The sequence below is a fragment of the Hyperoodon ampullatus genome (assembly GCF_949752795.1).
Source record: "Hyperoodon ampullatus genome assembly, chromosome: X".
Classification (NCBI taxonomy): domain Eukaryota; kingdom Metazoa; phylum Chordata; class Mammalia; order Artiodactyla; family Ziphiidae; genus Hyperoodon; species Hyperoodon ampullatus.
The window spans coordinates 114,026,942-114,049,522 of record NC_136913.1 but is presented as its reverse complement, the minus strand read 5'-3'; the positions used below and the strand labels follow the sequence as shown (position 1 = coordinate 114,049,522).

The 22,581-nt window shown below is 38.2% G+C and overlaps 2 protein-coding genes across 6 annotated transcripts in view; one reads left to right on the top strand and one right to left on the bottom strand.

The window, feature by feature from the left end:
* FRMD7 (FERM domain containing 7) overlaps positions 1-16,497 on the top strand; it is a gene marked incomplete at both ends in the record, with an annotated part of 57,667 nt that extends 41,170 nt beyond the window's left edge. For both annotated transcript variants that reach the window (XM_079727274.1, XM_079727273.1), the window contains 7 exons: positions 5,285-5,399; positions 5,622-5,769; positions 10,586-10,681; positions 12,055-12,218; positions 13,532-13,600; positions 13,943-14,018; positions 15,445-16,497. In XM_079727274.1, the coding sequence (XP_079583400.1) occupies positions 5,285-5,399; positions 5,622-5,769; positions 10,586-10,681; positions 12,055-12,218; positions 13,532-13,600; positions 13,943-14,018; positions 15,445-16,497 (1,721 nt within the window). The remainder of the gene's footprint in view (positions 1-5,284; positions 5,400-5,621; positions 5,770-10,585; positions 10,682-12,054; positions 12,219-13,531; positions 13,601-13,942; positions 14,019-15,444) is intronic.
* Positions 16,498-20,526: 4,029 nt separating this feature from the next.
* Positions 20,527-22,581, bottom strand: part of STK26 (serine/threonine kinase 26) — a gene marked incomplete at both ends in the record, with an annotated part of 62,818 nt that continues 60,763 nt past the window's right edge. For 3 of the 4 annotated variants that reach the window (XM_079728272.1, XM_079728274.1, XM_079728275.1), the window contains 4 exons: positions 20,527-20,551; positions 21,602-21,738; positions 21,821-21,883; positions 22,308-22,401. In XM_079728272.1, the coding sequence (XP_079584398.1) occupies positions 20,527-20,551; positions 21,602-21,738; positions 21,821-21,883; positions 22,308-22,401 (319 nt within the window). Of the gene's footprint in view, positions 20,552-21,601; positions 21,756-21,820; positions 21,884-22,307; positions 22,402-22,581 lie in introns of those variants that run through there. The other variant, XM_079728273.1, reaches the window with a different exon arrangement.

The window sequence follows — 22,581 nt, the reverse complement described above, 5'->3', positions numbered from 1 at the left end:
ACTCTAAATGTGATGGGAAGCCACTGTAGCATTTGAAACAGAGGAGTGAAATGATCTGAATTAGGTTTTAACTACATCATGTTGGCTGCTGTGGTGAAAACAGAAATTTGTAGCAAGTAGTAAATAAGACATAGTGATCTAATGTACAGTATAATAAATATAGACAATAATATTGTCCTATAATTATGTAATGTGATAAATATTGCTACAATGGCAATCATATTGCAATCTATAAATGTATCAAAGTAACACACTGTACACCTTAAATTGCTGCAATGTTATACGTCAAATTTATTCAATTTTTAAAAATGAGAGAAAATAGACCTTATGAGGGATGGTGGAAGTGGGGAGATCAGATAACAGACAACAGCAGGAGAGAGAGAGATGATGGTAGTTGGGACCAGCGTGGTAACAGTGAAGGTGCTCACACCACGTGCTGCCTTCTATCACTAATGATATTTACTCATTTGTATGCCATAGGTCTCTTCCTAGATTGTCATAGTCCTGCATGGAGAGAAAAAGAAGCATGGTCTTATGTGTTCCTATGTTTTCCTTAGGGTCAACGTAAGGTCTTGTGCTTAATACTTGTGCTTAATAAACAGAAAGACTGGGGTGTGTGTGTGTGTGTGTTTAATTTATTTTTTAAAACAGCTCTATTGTGGTATAATGTGCATACCATAAAATTCACTCATTTTAAGTCTGTAACTCAATGGTTTTTAGTAAATTTACAGAGTTGTGCAACCATTACCACAACCCAGTTTTCAAACATTTCCATCATGCCAAAAGAGCTCTCTCATGCCCATTTGCAGTCACTCAACCACTAATTTAATTTCTGTTTCTATAGATTTGCCTTTTCTGGACAATTCATGTAATAGGAATGATAAAATATGTGGTCTTTTTTATCTGGCTTTTTTCACTCAACACAATGTTTTTGAAATTCATGCATGTTCTAACATGAATCACAGCAGTTTGTTCCTTTCTATTGCTGAGTAGTATTCCATTTTATGGGTATACCACATTTTATTTATCTATTTACTTGGCCAGGGACATTTGGATTGTTTCCAGTTTAGCTATTATGAATAATGTTATGAATATTCATGTACAAGTCTTTGTGTGGACACATGTTTTCATCTCTCTTTGGTAGATTTCTAGGAATGTAATTGTTTCGTCTTAAGGTAAATTTGTGTTTAACATTTTAAGAAACTGCCAAACTGTTCTCCAAATTGTTACAATAAAACCAGAAATGTATGAGGTTTCCAATTTCTCCACATCTTCACTAAAATTTAGTATTGTTTATCTTTGTGATTATGGTCATTCTAGTGCAATGAATCTCATTGCAATTATAATTAGCATTTTCCTAATGACTAATGACACCTTCTCATGTGTTTATTAACCATTCCTATGTTTTCTTTGGTAAAAGGCCTACTCAAATTTTTGCCAATTTTAAAATGGGTTGTCTTATCGAATTTTAAGAGAGTTTTATATATTCTTATTAAAAATCCTTTATGAGATATAGAATTTGTGAAATTTTCTTCCAATATGTGGCTTGACTTTTCATTTTCTTTGTTTCTGTGTGTGTGTGTGTTCTTTTTTTAAAATTGAAGTATAGTTGATTTACAATGTTGTGTTAGGTTCAGGTGTACAGCAAGTGATTCATATATATAGATATATATATCTACATATAGATATATAGATACACAGATATACATATACATACTTTTTCAGATTCTTTTCCATTAGAAGTTATTACAATATATTGAATATAGTTCCCTGTGCTATACAATAGGTCCTTTCTGTTTATCTATTTTATATATAGTAGTATATGTCTGTTAATCCCATACTTCCAATTTATCCCTTCTTCCCCCTGACTTTTAATTTTCTTAATGCTGTCTTTTGGAGTGTGACAGTTTTTAATTTTGATGGAATTCCACTTTCTCAATATGTTTTAGTCAACTATGCTTTTGGTGTTGTATCTAAGAACTTTTTGCCTAACCTAAGGTCCAAAGTTTTTCTCCTAAGTTTTCTTCTAGAACAACTGTTTTAGGTTTACCTCTTAGGTTTAGGCCTATGATCCATTTTGAATTTTTTTGTATGTTTGTATGGTGTATGGTTGTGAGGTAGGAATTCAACTTCATTTTCTTTTCTTTTTTTTTTTTTTGCGTGTGGATGTCCCTTTCTCCTATTTGTTGAAAAGACAATTATTTCCCGCATTGAATTGTGTTGCAATCTTTATCAAAAACCAACTTATCATAAATGTAAGGGCTTATTTCTAGATTCTCAACTATGTTCCATTGATCTATATGTGCTTACGCTATTATCACACTATTTTGTTTACTCTAGCTTTGTATTCAGCTTTGAAATAGAGGTGTATATTCTCCAACTTTGTTCTTTTTCAAAATTGTTTTGGTTGTTTTGCATCCTGTGCATTTCCATGTTAATTTTAAGATCTTTTGTCAACTTCTACCCCCAAGTTTGGTGGGGATTGCATTGAATTTATAGATCAATTTTGGCAGAATTACCATCTTAACAATATTGAGTCTTCTTATCCATGAATATGAAATCTCTCCATTTACATAGATCTTTTAAAAATTTCAGCAATGTTTTGTAATTTTCAGAACACAAGTTTTACATATCTTTTGTTAAATTTATCGGTCTTTTATTTTTTTATGCTATTGTGAATGGAATTGTTTTTCTAGTTTTCTTATTCGATTATGCATTGCTAGTACATGCAAATCCAATAACTTTGTATATTGACCTTCTATCTTGCTACCTTGCTGACTATCTATTACTTCTAGTAGCTTTTTTGGATGCCTTAGGATTTTCTACACACAGGACCATGGTGTCTGATTGCACTGACTAGAATCACCAGTAGAATGTTGGATAGAAGTGGCAAGAGCAGACATCCCTGTCTTGTCCCTGGTCTTAGGGGAAAGCACTCAGTTTCTCACCATTTAGTATTATTATGATGTTAGCTGTAGGTTTTCCAACTTTATCAGGTTGAAGAAGTTCCTTTCAAATTTTTTATTTTTTTTGCTGTCGGTACGTGGGCCTCTCACTGTTGTGGCCTCTCCCGTTGCGGAGCACAGGCTCCAGACGCGCAGGCTCAGCGGCCATGGCTCATGGGTCCAACTGCTCCACGGCATGTGGGATCTTCCCGGACCGGGGCACGAACCCATGTCCCCTGCATCGGCAGGCAGACTCTCAACCAATGCACCACCAGGGAAGCCCCCTTCAATTTTTTGTTTGTTGAATGTTTTTACCATGAATTGGTGTTGGATTTTGCCGAATGTTTTTTCTGCATCTATTGATATGATAATGTATTTTTTGGTCCTTTATTCTATTAACATAGCATATTACATTAATTAACCTTCACGTGTTGAACTGATCTTGCACTCCTGGGATAAATCCCACTTGGTCATGATGTATAATTCTTTTTTATATGTTGCTGGATTCAGTTGACTAGTATATTGTTGAGGATTTTTGCCTCTGTATTCATGAGAGATATTAATCTGTAGTTTTCTTGTGATGTCTGTGTCTTATTTTGGTATCAAAGTAATACTGGCCTCATGAACGAGTTGGTAAGTGTTCCTTACTCTATTTTCTGGAAGAGTTTGTGAAAAATTGGTATTTGTATCTTATCTGAATATTTGATAGTATTAACTAGTGAAACCATATGGGTGGGCCTGATTAAGTTTTAATGAGATTTGTACATTTATCAATTTGGGCAAAAAATAAATAGATAAAAGAGCCACTGATTTGGTCTTTTTAAAAAAGCTTGTTATATAAAGATTTTCATTCTAATGTGGCTTTGAAATATACAAATACACTTCACCTATCTAAAAATGAGCATGCCATCTGTCTCAAACACAATAGAAAACCAAGACAAAAGAGAAAATAACTTTCTAGTACTCAAAATTGATGCCCCCATGTCCATGAATTTTACTCAATAGGAGAGCACCACATGATTCCATGCAGAGTCTATTTACTCTTATAATTCATAAAATGCTAACAGGTTTGGATATCTGCATTCCCTTTTTTCATATTAAAATGTGAATTTTAATTGTAAAAATTGTTTTGGGTGCCCATTTTATGGTAGATTAGAAGTCACAATTTGGAACCAAGTAGAGACTTCTTCAGGGGAAGTCAATGACCAGGAAGTGATTCCTATTAATCTGACAGAGAGGGAAAAGGCATAAAAATTATAAAGAACACACAAGAATTCAAAAATCAAAACACTTCCAAGCCATTTACGGTAGGGGCAGATAATCCTATATACCTCAATTGCCTTTGTAGGCACAGTGCTATAATAGATGTTTATAACAATAAATTGGATACATCTAGAATAGATTATGAGCAGGGATAAACTTTCAGTGATTTGGAAAAGTGAGAATTATTTCCAGAATTATTCACCGACTGGGGATTCCATATAGCAGCGTTTTACTAGATTCCCAATGTACAGAGTGATGAATGGCTGTGACTGTCTTGCATTGGAGTTGGCATTTGTATTCACCTTTCTTAATAATGCCTGATCAAGGCAGAGTGAGGTTAGGGGGCTGAATTAGTTTGCTAGGGCTACCATAACAAAATACAACAGACTAGGTGACTTAAAGGACAGAAATTTGTTTTCTCACACTTCTGGAGGCTAGATATCCAAGATTGAAGTGTCAGCAGGTTTGGTTTCTTCTGAGGTCTCCCTCATTGGCTTGCAGATGGCTGCCTTCCTGATGAGTCCTCACCTAGTCTTTCCTCTGTGTACCTGCATTCCTGGTGCCTGGTGTCCAAATTTCCTCTTCTTATAAGGACACCAATCAAATTGGATTAGGGCCCACTCTACTGCCTCATTTTTAAAATAATCACTCCTTTATAGGCCTTGTCTCTAAACACAGTCACATTCTGAGGTACTGGGGGTTAGTACTTCAATATATGAATTTGAGAGGGAGGTCACAGTTCAACTCATAACAGGGACTGATCAGAAGTAGAAGAGATCATAAACAGAATGTGGGAGAAGAAAATAACAAAATATTCAGCTATGATCCTGGAGCCTTTAAGACCTGCACTGTGTCTGTGACTTCATAGCAACCCACTGCTTCTTATTTGAAGAAGAACCAGTTAGTTCCTTCCCCACCACCCATATCCTGAAACAAATACACATATATTCAGGAGGTCTAGGGCTGCCCTGGCTGCAAAGAAAGGGCTGTTTGGGGGAAGTCAGAGGGTCTTCTGGGTGCTCCATTGCTTAACTCATCAATGGTAATGTAAAAAATGTCACTTTACTGTCATGCAGCAGAACTGGGAGACTTTCATGAAGAAACAGATAGGAAATATTTGGCACAAACCCGGTACTTACCGAACCAAGATGATTTAGAGAGCAAGATCGTGCACTTCCATCAGAAGCACATGTAAGTACCTTCCCTGGCATCTGCTTCCACCTGTTCTACTGGCAGGGAAGACTGAAGCTGAGGACAGACTCTTAGAAGTAAGCTGTAAGTCAGAGAAACTTCAGGCTCAAGAAAACACTGAGTTCCTCTTCGAGCTCTCAGGGTAGAGGTGTCATTCTTTTTTTTTTTTTAGGCGTCATTCTTGCTGCATTTATTAGGCTCATAAATTCTTTCCCCTTGCAGTGGCAGGAGCCCAGCCGAATCTGACATTCTGCTACTGGACATAGCGAGGAAGCTGGACATGTATGGCATCAGGCCGCACCCCGCCAGTGATGGTGAAGGGATGCAGATCCAACTGGCTGTTGCTCACATGGGCGTACTGGTGTTACGGGTAACAGCTCTTTTCCTTTAAAGTCTTCAGCTTTGGGTGTTATCTTGGCTCAAACTTGAATGTCCATTCTCAAGGTGACCCCCACCCCTCAGTCTTACCACCAGCAAGAAAAGGAGGCAGTGCTTGGAAGAGTTTAGGGTAAGTCTCCTCCCCTTGATGTGCTTTGCTTCCATTTACAGTCTGGAACCGACTGTTTTGATTCTCAGGAGCTCACACATTAGATCAGGCCAGCATGGTGAAGAGATGAAGTCAAGAGGCTCTTTGGAACTTTTAGACCTTAAATAAGAATACAGGTTTTTGGCATCCTAAAAGCTTAGGCTGTGACATAAAGTGCATTCAGCCTGTCCAAATACACCAGAAACAACCTGAAGGGTTGTTCTCATTCAGTTAGCAGTTTTGTTGGAGGTGCCCAGTGCCAGCTAGTAGGGAATTAGCGCCCAACCCTGAAAGCAATGGTTGCTGTTTACTGACTCATCCTTTTCCCAGGACTCTGTTTTCCAGAGAGGGCTCTCTCCATCACCATTAATCCTCACACCTTGCAATGTGGCCAGAACATATTTTTCAACAGTTTTTCAGTCTATTTGGACTTCTTATATCTGTGAACATTCAATGAATTTAGATCCAAGTTAAGGTTCAAGAAGCTTCAGAATAATAGGCAGATACCTAGACAGGTTATGGAATGAATCACCTGTGACAAAGAAAGGGGTGGCTTCAGACCCACTGACCCCCAGGACCGAATTAGAGCACCGAAATAAGTCACAATGCAGATCAGGTACAGACTTGGCAACAAGAATCTTAACCTTCTAATTTATTTGGTTATAAACTTTACAACATGAGAGCCACACTGATGGACAAAAGACCCAATGGATCACAGGCACACCTGTTCACCCAGGAGGGAATTTTTACCCAGTCCACTCAAACCCTGATTCTTTGTTATTTTTATTTTTTTTTTAGATAAGCAACAAAGATATATTATACAGCTCAGGGAAATATAGCCATTATCTTGTAATAACTTATTTTTAATTTTATACTGGAGTATAGTTCATCAACAATGTTGTGTTAGTTTCAGGTATACAGCAAAGTGATTCAGTTATACATATACATGTATCTATTCTTTTTTTATTAATCTTTTTTTAACATCTTTATTGGAGTATAATTGCTTTACGATGGTGTGTTAATTTCTGCTTTATAACAAAGTGAATCAGCTATACATATACATATATCCCCATATCTCCTCCCTCTTGAGTCTCCCTCCCACCCTCCCTATCCCACCCCTCTAGGTGGTCACAAAGCACCGAGGTGATCTCCCTGTGCTATGCGGCTGCTTCCCACTAGCTATCTATTTGACATTTGGTAGTGTATATATGTCCATGCCACTCTCTCACTTCGTCCCAGCTTACCCTTCCCCCTCCCCGTATCCTCAAGTCCATTCTCTCCGTCTGCGTCTTTATTCCTGACCTGCCCCTAGGTTCTTCAGAACCATTCTTTTTTTTTTTTTTAGATTCCATATATATGTGTCAGCATACGGTATTTGTTTTTCTCTTTCTGACTTACTTCACTCTGTATGACAGACTCTAGGTCCATCCACTTCACTACAAATAACTCAATTTTGTTTCTTTTAATGGCTGAGTAATATTCCATTGTATATATGTGCCACATCTTCTTTATCCGTTCATCTATAGATGGACACTTAGGTTGCTTCCATGTCCTGGCTATTGTAAATAGTGCTGCAATGAACATTTTGGTACATGGCTCTATTTAAATTTTGGTTTTCTCAGGGTATATGCCCAGTAGTGGGATTGCTGGGTCATATGGTAGTTCTATTCTTAGTTTTTTAAGGAACTTCCATACTGTTCTCCATAGTGGCTGTGTCAATTTACACTCCTACCAACAGTGTAAGAGGGTTCCTTTTTCTCCACACCCTCTCCAGCATTTATTGTTTCTAGATTTTTTGATGATGGTCATTCTGACCGGTGTGAGATGATATCTCATTGTAGTTTTGATTTGCATTTCTCTAATGATTAATGATGTTGAGCGTTCTTTCATGTGTTTGTTGGCAGTCTGTATATCTTCTTTGGAGGAATGTCTATTTATGTCTTCTGCCCATTTTTGGATTGGGTTGTTTGTTCTTTTGATATTGAGCTGCATGAGCTGCTTGTAAATTTTGGAGATTAATCCTTTGTCAGTTCCTTCATTTGCAAATATTTTCTCCCATTCTGAGGGTTGTCTTTTCATCTTGTTTATGTTCTCCTTTGCTGTGCAAAAGCTTTGAAGTTTTATTAGGCCCCACTTATTTATTTTTGTTTTTATTTCCATTTCTCTAGGAGGTGGGTCAAAAAGGATCTTGCTGTGACTTATGTCATAGAGTGTTCTGCCCATGTTTTCCTCTAAGAGTTTTATTGTGTCTGGCCTTACATTTAGGTCTTTAATCCATGTTGAGTTTATTTTTGTGTATGGTGTTAGGGAGTGTTCTAATTTCATTCTTTTACATGTGGCTGTCCAGTTTTCCCAGCACCACTTATTGAAGAGACTGTCTTTTCTCCACTGTACATTCTTGCCTCCTTTATCAAAGATAAGGTGACCATAAGTGTGTCGGTTTATCTCTAGGCTTTCTATCCTGCTCCATTGATCTATATTTCTGTTTTTGTGCCAGTACCATACTGTCTTGATTACTGTACCTTTTAGTATAGTCTGAAGTCCAGGAGCCTGCTTCCTCTAGCTCCATTTTTCTTTCTCAAGATTGCTTTCATGTATCTATTCTTGCTAACCCTGATTCTTGCTATTTCCTATTGCAACCCTCAGAAAATGGGAAGGGTATGAGAGCAAGACCGTCATGTTAGTTGTGATCGCTTTCATTGTGAATGCTTCTGTGGACAGTTGGGAACAATATAGATGATCTATTTTGTCCTACCTGAAACCCAGTCAAAGTGTATTTATGTATTGAGTACCCTCTATCTGTTCTTCATTGTACTATTCTTTCTTTAAAAAAAAACAACTTTATTGAGCTATAATTTGCGTAACATAAAAGTCATCTGTTTTAATGGTACAGTTCAATGAGTTTGAGTATATTTATAGTTGGGCAGCAATCCATTCATCCTTTTATCAGTATATTTATTGTATATCCACTCTGTGCCAGGTACTAGAGCTGTAGAGGTAAACAGGTATGACCCTGACTTAAATTCTAATAGGAACTTAAATTCTAATAGGAGGAAGACAGACAATTAAACAAGTAATTATAAACAAATGTGATGTGCTTTGTGCTAGAAGAATCACAGGATACTAAGGTAACACATGTGAAAGGGACTTGACATTTAAGCAAGACCTGAGGAAGTTATCCAGACCAACGAGATAGGGTTGGCTGATGAAGGAGGGTGTTCCAGGGAAAGGGCACACAGGCAAAGGTCCTGAGAAGGATAAAGGATGACATAATCAAGAAACTAACATTAAGCATGACACATGGCTCCTGTCATTACGATAGTCACAATTTGTTTTGAAAGACCAGAGAAACAACGATCAATATCAGACAATGAGTAATCAAAAGCTAATCTATCACATTTACTTTAGTTGCAGAAGTAGTATACCCAACAAAATAATGTGGTTACCTGTAGACAGTGGTTAGATGGGGACAGAGGTAGGAGTGACAGTGGTGGGTGTGAGACTTCTCAATATATTTATTTTTGTACCCCCTTTGATTTTTGGACTATGTGAACAAACAAACAAACAAACAAACAAACAAGAGATTTAAACTGTTTGAGTAGTCCAGGAGAGCTAAAGGAGTTCAGAGGAGTTAGAAATGGGTGTAGGCTATGGCAATGCTATGGAATATCCTAGAGGAGGCGCTAGTCATTCTGGGTAAGGAGAATGAGGAGACCTATGGGAGGGAAGGTACAGAGTTGGATGGAAAGGTGTTTTCTGGGAGCAGTGGGATCAAAGTTATAGTCAATATAGTTGGGGCAAGAAAATCAAGCCAAAATAGTTTAGAGTTGATGTAGGTGGTGCAGAGCTATTGAAGGGGTTTGAGTAAATGAGGTGGCAGAATAAATGGGATTTTTTTTTAAAGCAGTTGAATTTGGAAACATGGGAAGGGGGTGAGATTAGAGGAACTATTGCAGTTCAGGTTTCCCCTGCTATTTGAAAGTAGAGCACTCCTATGAAACCTTTCCTAGCTGAAAGAGTGTAAAGTGAAGAAGCATTACCCGAGGACACATCTTGCTAATGGGTGCACAAAATAAATCGAGATAAGTACCGATGTACAGTTCAAAGCTATGGTGGCTTGATGCTGAGCTGCCGAGCAGAGTGTAGTTCCTGGGGAAGGAGCTTAAGAGGTGCCATTCTCACTGCTCAGGGTGTGTGCTGCCTCTATAACAGCTCACTGCAAAACAAATGCTGATTTTTATTTTCTCCTTTTTTGGAGTAAAAGCAAAAATACTCTTTGGATTTCTTTCAGTTAGCGAAAACTTGTAATAATGTGGGTTTTTCGTAAAAGCGAAGTAAAAGCGAAGTGGCGTAAAGTGAACTTTCGAAAACTGGGGTATACCCGGATACCGGAAATCTTTTTCTACTGTGATCCCCTATCCTGGTTAGAAACTTTTCCCAGGCATGCCCCTTCTTACTTGCATTTCAGAGCAGGCTTGTGTCCCACCTGGAATGCCTTCTTTGGCCATAGCTTCTATCTAGTACAACTGGATCAGTCTGTGCAAGAGATAGATCAAGGATAGTCCTGTTCATGAAGTGCATTTTCCAACAGGTTTGCATTGTCTTACAAACCAGCTTGTGCTGACATTCATCCTGAAATCTGTCATGTGTTTCATCATAGGGAAATACAAAGATCAATACTTTCAACTGGGCTAAAATCCGCAAGTTGAGTTTTAAGAGAAAACATTTTCTCATCAAACTTCATGCCAACACCTTGGTAAGTAGCTTTTGAATAAATTCTTTTACTTTCTACTCACTTGAGATTTCTTGGTTGTTTCTGCAAATGGTTTGATTGTGAGTGATGAAAGCTGCCTGGCCCTGACCAATAATATTCTCCCTCTTTTGCTTCTACATAAATAAACCAGAGCTTTAGTCATATTTTTACTAAAGGCAAAACACTAAGAAATCCTATTGGCAGTTCAAAATGAATAAAGTAATAGGAAAATGGGGTGGCTGGGATGAAAGATAAGTCTCCTTAGAAACCATTTTTCAGGGATTTGGTAAGTCAAATGAAAGAGCCCAGATCTAAGACTGTGGAGATATTAATTCAACGTTATTTGCTTCCTTTTATAAAGTATTTTCATCTTCTTTCCTTAAGGAAAAGTAATTGAACACCTACTACATGCCAAATAATTGAACACCTACTCTTTCCCAAAGCAGGATGTGGGGAGTGGGTATATATTAAGCAAAAGAAGCTACTATTGGGCAAGACTGCATTGTACAGGGTGGGACAAAGGGGCTAGAAAGAATTTTTTATGACTATAAAGGAAATTAAAAATATGTATCAACTACATTTTTGACCTTCAGATAATTCAGTAGTTTGGGCTTGATTCTCTGAACCTTAGCCTTAGATAAAAGTGTTCATTTGAGCAGTTCAGAAGACTGAAGCCAGTGTGAAGCTTGTGACGAATCCCAGGGCTGCATCCAGGGACCTGGAGAGGAATGAGAAAAGGGGAGCAGCAAAGTGGACTGCACACGTGCATGGGCAAATGGGGGTATATAGTGAGTCAGGAGATGGGGCAACCTTGCACTTTAGGTCTGGAAGACTAAGCTCCCCTACAGCCAATTAGAATACGCTAAATGAGCAACACAGAGCATCATAGAACAAGGCAGCATAAAGAAGGAGAATGTTTCTAGCTGGTGTGTTAGAAAGACTCATGTATATACAATCATCCTATAAAGCCTACCATTTGTAAGAAAGATCTCCTCCTCCCTCCCTTTTTCCTGTTGGTCATTTATAACTTCTTGTCACTTTGAAAGGATGTCCTTTGATGTTCATTTTAACCTAGTTTACAACTTCATAAATATGTTCCTGGCAGAGAAGAGGGGGTAAAAAAGCGTGTGAGGTGAGGAGGGTGTGCAGAGCAAGATTTGCTTCTTAGAGAAGGTTCTGTTTTTGAGCAGTGGCCCTGTCTGTTCCTTGGAAGTTTGCCAATCATTTGGTTTCAGTAGGTGTGAAGCTGAAAGGGAGCCAAGTGGAAAATCAGAAGCTGGATGGGCCCCTGGACCAATAGTTTAGAAGGCGTTGGGATGTGAAGGTCTTTGATATTCTTGAAGGATGTTTTGCTTGATGGAAATTGGTTTATACAGGTGTTGTGCAAGGATACCTTGGAGTTCACCATGGCCAGCCGAGATGCCTGCAAGGCTTTCTGGAAGACTTGTGTGGAGTACCATGCTTTCTTCAGACTTTCTGAAGAGCCCAAATCAAAGCCCAAAACCCTACTCTGCAGCAAGGGTTCCAGTTTCCGCTACAGGTAATTAAATATTGCACACAGGCAAACTAAACACACAACTTCTTTTCAATAACATGGAAGGCAGTAGGAGGAGCTTGAATTCTAGAAGCAATAAAGAATCCATTTCAATCACATAAAGGATGATACCCTTTACTGCTCATTCTCTGTGTGACTCATTAAGTCAATATTTCCTAACACGGAGGTAGGGGCAGGTGTACACCCCACTTAAGAGGTTAGATCAGAATTTCTGCAAGGATAAGGGGGCATATGCCGTTTGAGAAAACGTAGTCAATGAACCTACTGTTTTCCTTACGTGCAACTTACATGCTAGCCATAGGAAGGACAGCTCAACAACATCCTAACCACCACCAAAAGGGTGAGAAAGCACTGGAAGGGCTAAGGGATTTGAGAGGTGGAACAATATTGTAGTGGAGGCTCCTTACTACACGTTAACACCTTGGAGGAAAGGAAGCGAGGTCAAAATAAGAACTTGTTTTTACTTGATCCCACCAGCCTAGGAGTTCTTTGGAAGACGCTTTCAAACTCTTAGCTAAGATAAAAAATTCAAATCCAATGCTTCCTGTGAAGGATTTTTCAAGTAGTAGAAGCCTGCCCCAGTAAAAAGTGAGATTTTTACAATGTACATATTTTTATGGACTCTTTCCAAAATGTATTCTACAAATCCCTGCCTTTTTAAACAGATGATACTGAGGATATTTTCCCCTTTTCTTAATGACCTATTCTAAACACCACTTATTATCCTCTGCCGGCAGCTGTAGTGCAGGGGCAGCCTCAGGGCGGGGGAGGCATGTCAGACCCTGCACCACAGTGATAAATGGCCCAGACTTTTTGGATTTTATTATGTTAGTGATTTCTTTTTTGGCTCTTGTGTTTCTCCCAGCAATCAGCTGGCTTTCTTTGCTAGTGTATGTCTGACTGGAGCAACCTTCTTCTACTGTTTAGTTAGCTGTTTTTCTCCTGTCATGGATTGGGAAACCAGACAAATAGCCTCATTAGAAACTATGTGTAAGTTTGGAGGAGGGGGAAAGGCCTTTAAAGGAAAGTATATTAGTTTTCAAGGCCAGAATTTGTAACTGTTATAGAGCGCTGTTCAGAAACTTTTAAAAAATTTCTGGGTTCTGAATAGTTGAGGTTGCTCTGCCAGATCCTCGGATAAATGGGTATATTATTAATGTGATGGTCAGAGATTCACGACATATGTCATTCATCCAGAATCTTTCGATTTCAACAATAAATGACACTTTTGGCTTTTAGTTAGCCTACTGCGTTACAAAGAATGTACATAAAATTGTTTATCTTGTTTTTTATAATAGCGGAAGAACCCAAAGGCAACTTTTGGAATATGGGAAAAAGGGGAGGTTGAAGAGCTTGCCATTTGAAAGGTACATGGTTTTGTTTCTCTTTGTCACATTGATTTTTTCTTTTTTAACATCTTTACTGGAGTATAATTTCTTTACAATGGTGTGTTAGTTTCTGCTTTATAACAAAGTGAATCAGCTATACATATACATATGTCCCCATATCTCTTCCCTTTTGCGTCTCCCTCCCTCCCACCCTCCCTATCCCACCCCTCTAGGTGGTCACAAAGCACCGAGCTGCTCTCCCTGTGTTATCTGGCTGCTTCCCACTTGTCACATTGATTTTTAAGTTGAATTTAGAGATTTATAGGGATCCTGTACTCACATGAAGACTATTTAAATTCCTTCTCTGTTTGGGGATTTCAGGAAACATTACCCATCTCAGTACCATGAACGACAGTGCAGGTCCTCACCAGACCTCCTCTCTGATGTGTCAAAACAAGTAAGGTTTTGGAAAATTCCTTCTTCTTTAGATAAATGTAATGCATCCCCATTTCAAATGTTTCCAGGAATTGATTCTGCCAGAATCTCCCAGTATGTAAAAAGGTTACTCTGGTCAAGTTAGGTTAGCCTCCTGGGGAAGTCTGTCAACTCAGTCTCCAGCCAATAGAAGACCATTGGGTAAACTGGTGTGTGTGCCTTATAGACTGGAAAGATCTGGCACGTCTTTAAATTGCAACCTGTATTGCTAACATCTTGCAAAATGCAGATCCAAACGAATTTCTATGGCTTTGTATTTTTTAAACTAAAAGCTGCTTTTTTACTTATGAAAATCTTAAGGCTTAGAGGAAGCTATAAGGTCTTGGGTTAAGTTTTTTTTTAATAAGTAAATTTATTTATTTATGGCTGCGTTGGGTCTTTGTTGCTGTGCACGGGCTTTCTCTAGTTGCGGCGAGCGGGGGCTACTCTTCGTTGTGGTGCGCGGGCTTCTCATGGCGGTGGCTCCTCTTGTTGCAGAGCACAGGCTCTAGGAGCGCGGGTTTCAGTAATTGTGGCACGCAGGCTCAGTAGTTGTGGCTCATGGACTCCAGAGCACAGGCTCAGTAGTTGTGGCACACGGGCTTAGCTGCTCTGCGGCATGTGGGATCTCCCCAGACCAGGGCTTGAACCCGTGTCTCCTGCATTGGCAGGCGGATTCTTAACCCCTGTGCCACCAGGGAAGTCCTTTGGGTCAAGGTTTTAAAGTACTTTTGCTATGTAATTTTGTTAATTTAAGAACAAAGTGCTATTCTCCTGGAACTGTGAGATGATGGCTTCATTTGAGTTTTATAGTATGAACCATGTTATTTTTCTTTTGCTCTCCCTTGAAAAAAATTTATTAGAGGTCTCATAAACTCTGTCTTCATTCAAGTCAGAGGCAATTTTTATCTGAAAGGCATCACAGAGGTATAATTCTGGAAGGTACCATCTAATGATTGACCGTCTCATGCCATTTACAGCCCTCCTCCCCACCATTTTACAGAAAATAGGGAGGAGGCTGGAACAGGGAGGTTAGGAGACTTGCCTAAGGTCACACAGCAAATAAAGGCAGAGCCAGGACCAAAAGGCAGAACTCCTAGCTCATGAATACAGCTACTCAACCATACTGCTTGAAGTACGATGCTGGCTCAAGTAGATAGAGAATGCGGAGGCTGGGAGTGTGATGGTGTTGAGAAAGGAAAGTGTCGTGTATTTTTCAGCACATAAATTGGGATGTGGTACAAGTTATTACCTTTTATGTATCTATTTATCAACCCTGGCATAGAACATGGGTTGAAAGGCCTTTGTGAAAAACTACCTTTGCAAAATTCAAGGCTGATTTAGATCCCTGCCCCCACCCCAACCAAATGGCTTTTTCCTTCTTTCACCAACATGTTCTTTCTCTCAAGGTGGAAGATTTGAGACTAGCCTATGGCAGTGGGTACTACCGAAATGTGAATGGAGTGCACGCCTCTGAGCCTGTGCTGGACAGCAGGAGGAGAAACTCTGCAGTGGAGGTGACCTTTGCAGCCGAGCTGGAGCATTCCAAACCAGAGTCAGAGCCCACATCATTACATCAGTCCCAGAGCAGTTCCTCGTTCCCTTTTATTTATACAGACCCTGTCTTTACCACCGACCCCGATCCTGACTACTTTGAGGAGAGGAGTCCTCTAAGCTCCTTCCAAACAAGCTGTAAGTTTGCTGACAATCACACGAGCACATCTTCTGGCCTTACAAGCAAAATGAGTCCAGCAAGGCAGCTAACTTACACAGATGTGCCCTATATTCCTTGTACTGGTCAGCAGGTTGATATTATGCCTCCCCAAGTCTTCTTTTATGTGTACAGACCACCCCAGGTGCCCAGACAGTCTCCAATCATGGCAGAGGAAAGGGAAAGGCCAGACAGCTGTCTACAGCCTACCGCAATGAAGCCAGCCGAAAGAGGCCCAAGGAACCTCAGAATGAAGAGCTTTCAGCAAGACTTTCAAGAACGCCAAGAAGCTATGGCCCAAGCTACTGGCAAGGGCAACCTCAATGTAGATCTAGAAGAGGAAGATCCAAATTTAGAAGATGCATTTGCATATAACATTCAAGAGCCATCCCCTAAACGGTCCCAGAGCCAATCAGACATGAAAACTATCCGTTTTCCTTTTGGATCAGAATTTAGACCTTTAGGGCCTTGTCCTGCTCTGAGTCGTAAAGCTGACCTGTTTACATATGTGTTTGCAGAGCAGGAGTTTCCAACAGTTTTAGTGGATCAGGGAGCAGCAGAAGGGTGTGTAGCTAGTGAATCCAGTGATTCTGAATCAGAGATTCTTAAACCAGACTACTACTCTTTGTATGACAAAGGAATAAGTTCACCCATGGCCAGAATCCGCTTGTCTTCTGGTAGTCTACAGCTAGATGAAGAAGATGAAGATGTCTCTTTCAATACATCAAGTGCTGAAGATAGGACTTTGTGAAAACCATGTAATTACTTTTTAGCTTAAAATGTGAACCCTATGAACATTTCCAGGCCAATTCCATGTTACTAACTTAGGTGAAACATAAGGAACCTTCTGCAAAAACCACTTTCTTTGTTACTATTCATCGGTATTAAGGGACTCTTCTAGGATTAGGCACTTAGCTTATGAAAGATCCAGCTCTGCCCCGTTCCTCAAGCCTCACTCTTCTATTCCCTCTGAATCATTCTGGAACATGCCCTTTCCTCACCAGCCCCATAGCAGAGTGAGGTGGGTATTTGTCATCTCCATTATACATTTCCCCAAAGAGACATTATAAACGAAGTTCAGGCTCTTCAACACTGAAGAACAGTGACAGTATGGACTGACCTACAGAATTGGGTTCTGATATCATTTAGCGATTTAGTAGACTATGAGTGTGTTGGTCATTTTGTTCTTAAACAACTAAAGGTTTCAGTCCTCATTATTCATGTGGGACCCAGTAAAAATGGCCCTGTTTTATGTTAAAGACTTCAATTTTTATAACATAAGTTAGGGGGAGCATGGCTCTCCTATATTTCAGGAACAAGAAGGAACATAGATTCTCTCAACAGAACACAAGTTTATAATTAATCTAGGACTTGGCAGAATTCTAAACCTCGGAAATTCAGGAATTGATCAATTTCTAAAGCCAGACATCTGCCTGATGGGGATAATATGATGTTTGACTTATTCTCTATTCTTAACTAGCTGTAATATGTAGTGAAAGATAAAAGTTAACATGTTGGTCTGTTTATGTAATCTCTCCTGCAAGCATTTTTTTTGCCATATCTTGTTGTGTGCATGTAGGCAAGGAAATGAGATGAATAGCATTTTAATAAACAGTGATGGAAACCCATTTATTTGAAAATTAAGTTGTAAGTATGAACTTCATTTTGTTTCAGTCAATTTCAGAAGTGATTGGCTCTGGCCTATAATTAAGGGAAGGGACATTTAGAGAACAAGGAAAAGGAGGGAAGCAGGTAAAAATGTATAGTCAGGGATGGAGAAGTGGTAGAAATGGGGTAGCTGAAAAAAAAAAGGATAGTACTCCAGGCTGAGTTAATGAACCAAAATTCTATTCTTTTTTTTTTTCAAAATTCTATTCTTGACCCATTCAAAATTTCTCTATTATTTCCCTTGGAAGGTATAGCATTCTATTTGAGAACTTTATTTTCTTTATTGATTTTAATGGTAAGTAAAATATATTTACAAGATAATGTTAGGTAGTGACTTCAAAGAAATGATGCAATTATGTAAGCAAGCTATTTTTATATATGACTGAATGGAGAAAAGATGGATGGAATAGTTTTTTTACTCTCCTAGTCCTTACACCACAAAAATCCCTTTGAATATACCTCACTCTACCTCTTTCCAACATGCTAGCACTTTCCTTCCTGCTCCTGGAATCGAATCCGGTAACTCACAAGTCTAGAATAGCTATTCAATAATAAGAATATATTGAAACCCAATCACCTATATATTAATCCTATAGATACTCAAAGCTATATTAAGTTCATCTCTGACCTTTTCTCTAGCAAAAACTCAAATTCTTTTAGGATTATATGCTATTTCTCATCTCAGTTTCTAGAAATCTTTGTGAAATTTGTTTCCCCCAGAGAAATACAGCATTCAAATCTGTATAAAATTTCCTAATAAAACTATAACTAGGGTGACCATAAAGTTTATTGTGTAACCTAGGAAGGACATTTTTGAGTGAAAGAGGACTCTATTAATAATTCTGTCAGGATAGGAGGCAGAAATCAGGACATATTCACTGGAGCTATAATCAATGTTTAATAAAATGTGAAGAATACCTTCTAGTTTCCAGTGGAAACACTGGTGTTAAAGTTCCAACAATAAATGAAAGGGGACAGAAGAAATGATTTGAAACAATTAAAATACCACACCATACCCCCACCTCAAGAAAACGAACATTGAGGACCAGGAAATTTAAATATTTATTTTTAACCCCCCGCCAAAACACTGAAGTATGCTTACCCAGAAACAGTTTACAGGACTAATAACTATAATGAATAAGCAATACAATTTTCTATCCATGGTGCAGCTGTGCTGTAAAGTTTCAAATAATCAATTTAAAAATTTGTTGCTTTTATTTTTACAAAAATATTCATTTGATACATGATATGAGCTGCAAAATTATTACCAGACCTCTACAAATTATAAACTGTAATTGAGTTTCAGTTACATAGCAGGTGAAAATTTTAACTGAACTATTACTTCAAAATACAATGTGTTAAAAGTAATTATTACAGTATAGGCACCAATGAAAAAATTTTCTTGGCATATGACACAAAAACAACTTATTCAAGTGTCTGTATTATTACAAAAAAGGAAGAGGTAATGGCCGCTTTGACTAAAAACTGTATTCTTCACTTGAAGAAAATCTTTCTTCTAATATTTGGCAATTATTCAGGTTTATTAAAATGACTTTTGTGCAAAAACCAAATTGTTCAGATCCAAACAATAAAACATTAACTATCAAAACTAATTAATATCAATAATTCTACAACTACTGAAATATAGCCCCACTTCAGAACTTAGGCAGGCATAATATATATACTGGGCTTAAAAGAATAAGGTATTACCCATGTAACAGTACCATAAATATAACTGAAAATTAACTGTACAGTCTAACTTACCTTTGTACGGACAGAAATCATCCTGTACTATGGTTATTTTCATATGAACTAGAAAATGCTTATTTAAATACCCTTTCAAAAATGAACAAATGATGTTTATGTATTGGATAGTTATGAGGAAAAAAATGTATAAATAGTTTATAGGACATTTTATGACCATGACAAAAATATGCTGGTGTAAATTATATTCATACCTGTTGCTCAGGTATTTATAATCACATGATAATCAGCTTCTTTTAAGCTCCCCAAATCCAAGCATATAATATGTGATTTGAGTTGATTTTAAAAATGAATCCTAATTCTTCCGGTATTACCAAAAATCCATCCTTGGCTAATTAGTACTGCTTTAACTTTCCAACCATGTTAAATAAGGGTCAATTGTCTCTTCTATAAGAGAAAGTAAATACTGCACACCAAGAGGTACCTCTGTTGCTACATGTTGCCTCTAAATGTTTCAAACGCAGGGCTCTCAAATGTGATCATCATTGAGCTGCCTGGAATATCATACCCACTTGGGAGAAGAGTCAATAGTTTTCCAGGTTTCATTTCTAAGAGCTTATTAAAAACTTCTGCTTTGGGCTTCCCTGGTGGCGCAGCGGTTGAGAATCTGCCTGCTAATGCAGGGGACACGGGTTCGAGCCCTGGTCTGGGAAGATCCCACATGCCGTGGAGCAACTAGGCCCGTGAGCCACAACTACTGAGCCTGCACGTCTGGAGCCTGTGCTCCGCAACAAGAGAGGCCGCGATAGTGAGAGGCCCGTGCACCGCGATGAAGAGTGGCCCCCGCTTGCCACAACTACAGAAAGCCCTCGCACAGAAACGAAGATCCAACACAGCCAAAAAAAAAAAAAAAACCCCAAAATAAACCTTCTGCTTTAAGAATGTGTGACTTCTTTCCACCTCCCCAGCAGTAGTCATTTTTAGAATATGCTTGTGTTTAAAAAAAAGCTTTTTGAGGCTTGATGATTACAAAAGTTGAATATTTAGGATGACTTTGAAAGACCTGTATGTTTCATAAGTGTACAGTTAACTAAAGATCAAAACATGAAAGGTATTCATCCTAGTAACTTAAGTAATAATGATACCTAAAAGCAAAACTGTATCTCAACATTTACTAGAATACAGGTAAAACTATAGTATTAAAAGTTATTCCTTACAAAATAATCTCTTTAAAATATAAAATGATAAACACCATCACAAAATAGTTGAATAGCTTCTTCCAAATCTTCAATGTCACAAAGATCCAAAAGGCACGTGGAGCTCATGAGTTAAGCAGTGTTAAGCTTGAAGTAGCTTTGGTGGGTTTCTCTGGGTCCATATGAAATAGAAGCCACTAACAAGAAGTTTCTTAGGGGGATTCATCTGCTGAACACCTGTAAAATTAAGAAAAACTTAAATTGATATACAACTATGCATGTGTCTATTTTACATCTGTATGAACTCTGCAATGAAAGAATTAATTCAGCAAACAAAAATTGTATTGCGTCTCATCATGTAAACGTTAAAATACAAAGCGGTTCAAAAATCCCTTCTGGGTCTGATTTTACAACTTCCAATTGATTTGTTTGCAAATTGGAAAAGAGGGGAGGTTTCCACTAAAAACTAAGGGATTTTAAGAGGGGCTTTAGCTGATGAGTATAAATAGGCTTTATCAGCCAGAAAGATCTAGGAGATTATGTGTTTTACAGGCTGTATGGTTTGTTCCAACTTGATCCCAGCGGCATCACAAATACAAAGGAATATAAAGATGCACTGAGAAGCAATATAATGGGATTAAGGCTAAGATTAGTAGTGCTTTTTATAACTTGCTTGAGCTAAGTAGTTGTGTTTGTATACGCGTACAAAAGTCTTGTTTTAAAAGGGAATTTAAAAATTAAATGTAAGAATTTTATTGAATGTGAACAAAGTGAAAGCAACAGTTCAACAGGCAGTATAGAAACTGAAATCAAACATAAGAACCTTTTAGAGTCTTCATTTGAGTTTCTCTACCGAAAATCCTTAACTTTTCTTATGGGGGTTAAACTTAATGAACTTTAGCACTGAAACAATGTGAACAGCAGTGTGATAAGAGTAGTAGCAAGAATGAAAGCATTCCTCAATGGCATTTACAAGGGTCCAAATAAGAATATGTCCCCTGACCTTTTGTCTGTACTCCTACTAACAGGGAGAAAAAAAAAAAAAAAACAGGTCATTTCGTTCAGTGGAAAACTACCTTGTAATGCCCGAAGATAATAATTCCAAAAGCTAATGTTTAAGGTGGGCAACAAACAAAACAGTTTTCAAGCATATGACTATTAAGAATTGACTTTGTTAGGAATAAACGGAATGACTGAATCAAGTAGGTAATTATATTATCGCATCATAAATGAACATCCAACAGAAAATGTCAAAATAGTGTTTTAAAAATGACATTTCATGCTTACTTTTGAAATTTTTCAATTAATTTCTTCACCATTTTATCTGTGATGCCCGGACAGGCAGCTTCAGCCACAGCAATACTTTTCTCCAGTTCTTCGATGGCCTGATTCCTGCTAGCATTATTCTCATCCTGCTGTTTAAGCTGAGAAAGATCAATAGCTATAACATTTAAAATCACTATACTTCTTAAAATAGATATCCAAAGCTAATGAATCTGTACTTACTTCAGCAAATGCAGGTGTGATTATCATAGACAAACAGCTCAGGGTTTGTACAAGATCTTGCTCCTTTGAACAAATATTATAGATTATACACATGACATTAAAATAATCATTCATGTGCATTCATTGGAATCCTCCTCCCAAAAGACCCAATACAGGGTAAGTTTCCATGCTTTCTTCCCGTCACTAATTCCCATCCATCATCCAGAAGTTCTCTAACTTAGAGGATTACAACTGATATACATGATTCCACTGGGTTTAGATATCTCTAGGTAAAATGCATTTTAAAACATACCAATGGCCACTTAAATGACTTCTATGACCTTTTCTTAATTAGCTCAAAACGAATGGCAAATGAAACCTACTATGGACACAGTGAGGTAGATGAGCGTTTAGGGGTATTAAATTCTAACAATTTTTGGCCATTATACTCTCACTATATAGTTCGAAAAAGTCTACCAAGAGGAAGTGATCATCTCGATATACATACTGCCCCATTCTGCAGTTTCTTTGGATCAGGCTTCTTTCGCACGGTGGTAAAGCTCCATTCAGGATGAGTATTATTTTCCCTGCTGGTGGATTCCCTAAAGAGATTGCCAAAGATACTTCTATAAGTTCCTAAATGATACGGCTTGGTGAAAATACCTAATCAATGCAGCCAGACTCCGAACGGAGAATTGTCCCGATGTATAAAAAATCATTTGATCTCAGTTTCAAATAGACACCGCTTTTTACTGAAGAGTAGCAATGGTTCTCAACTCTAA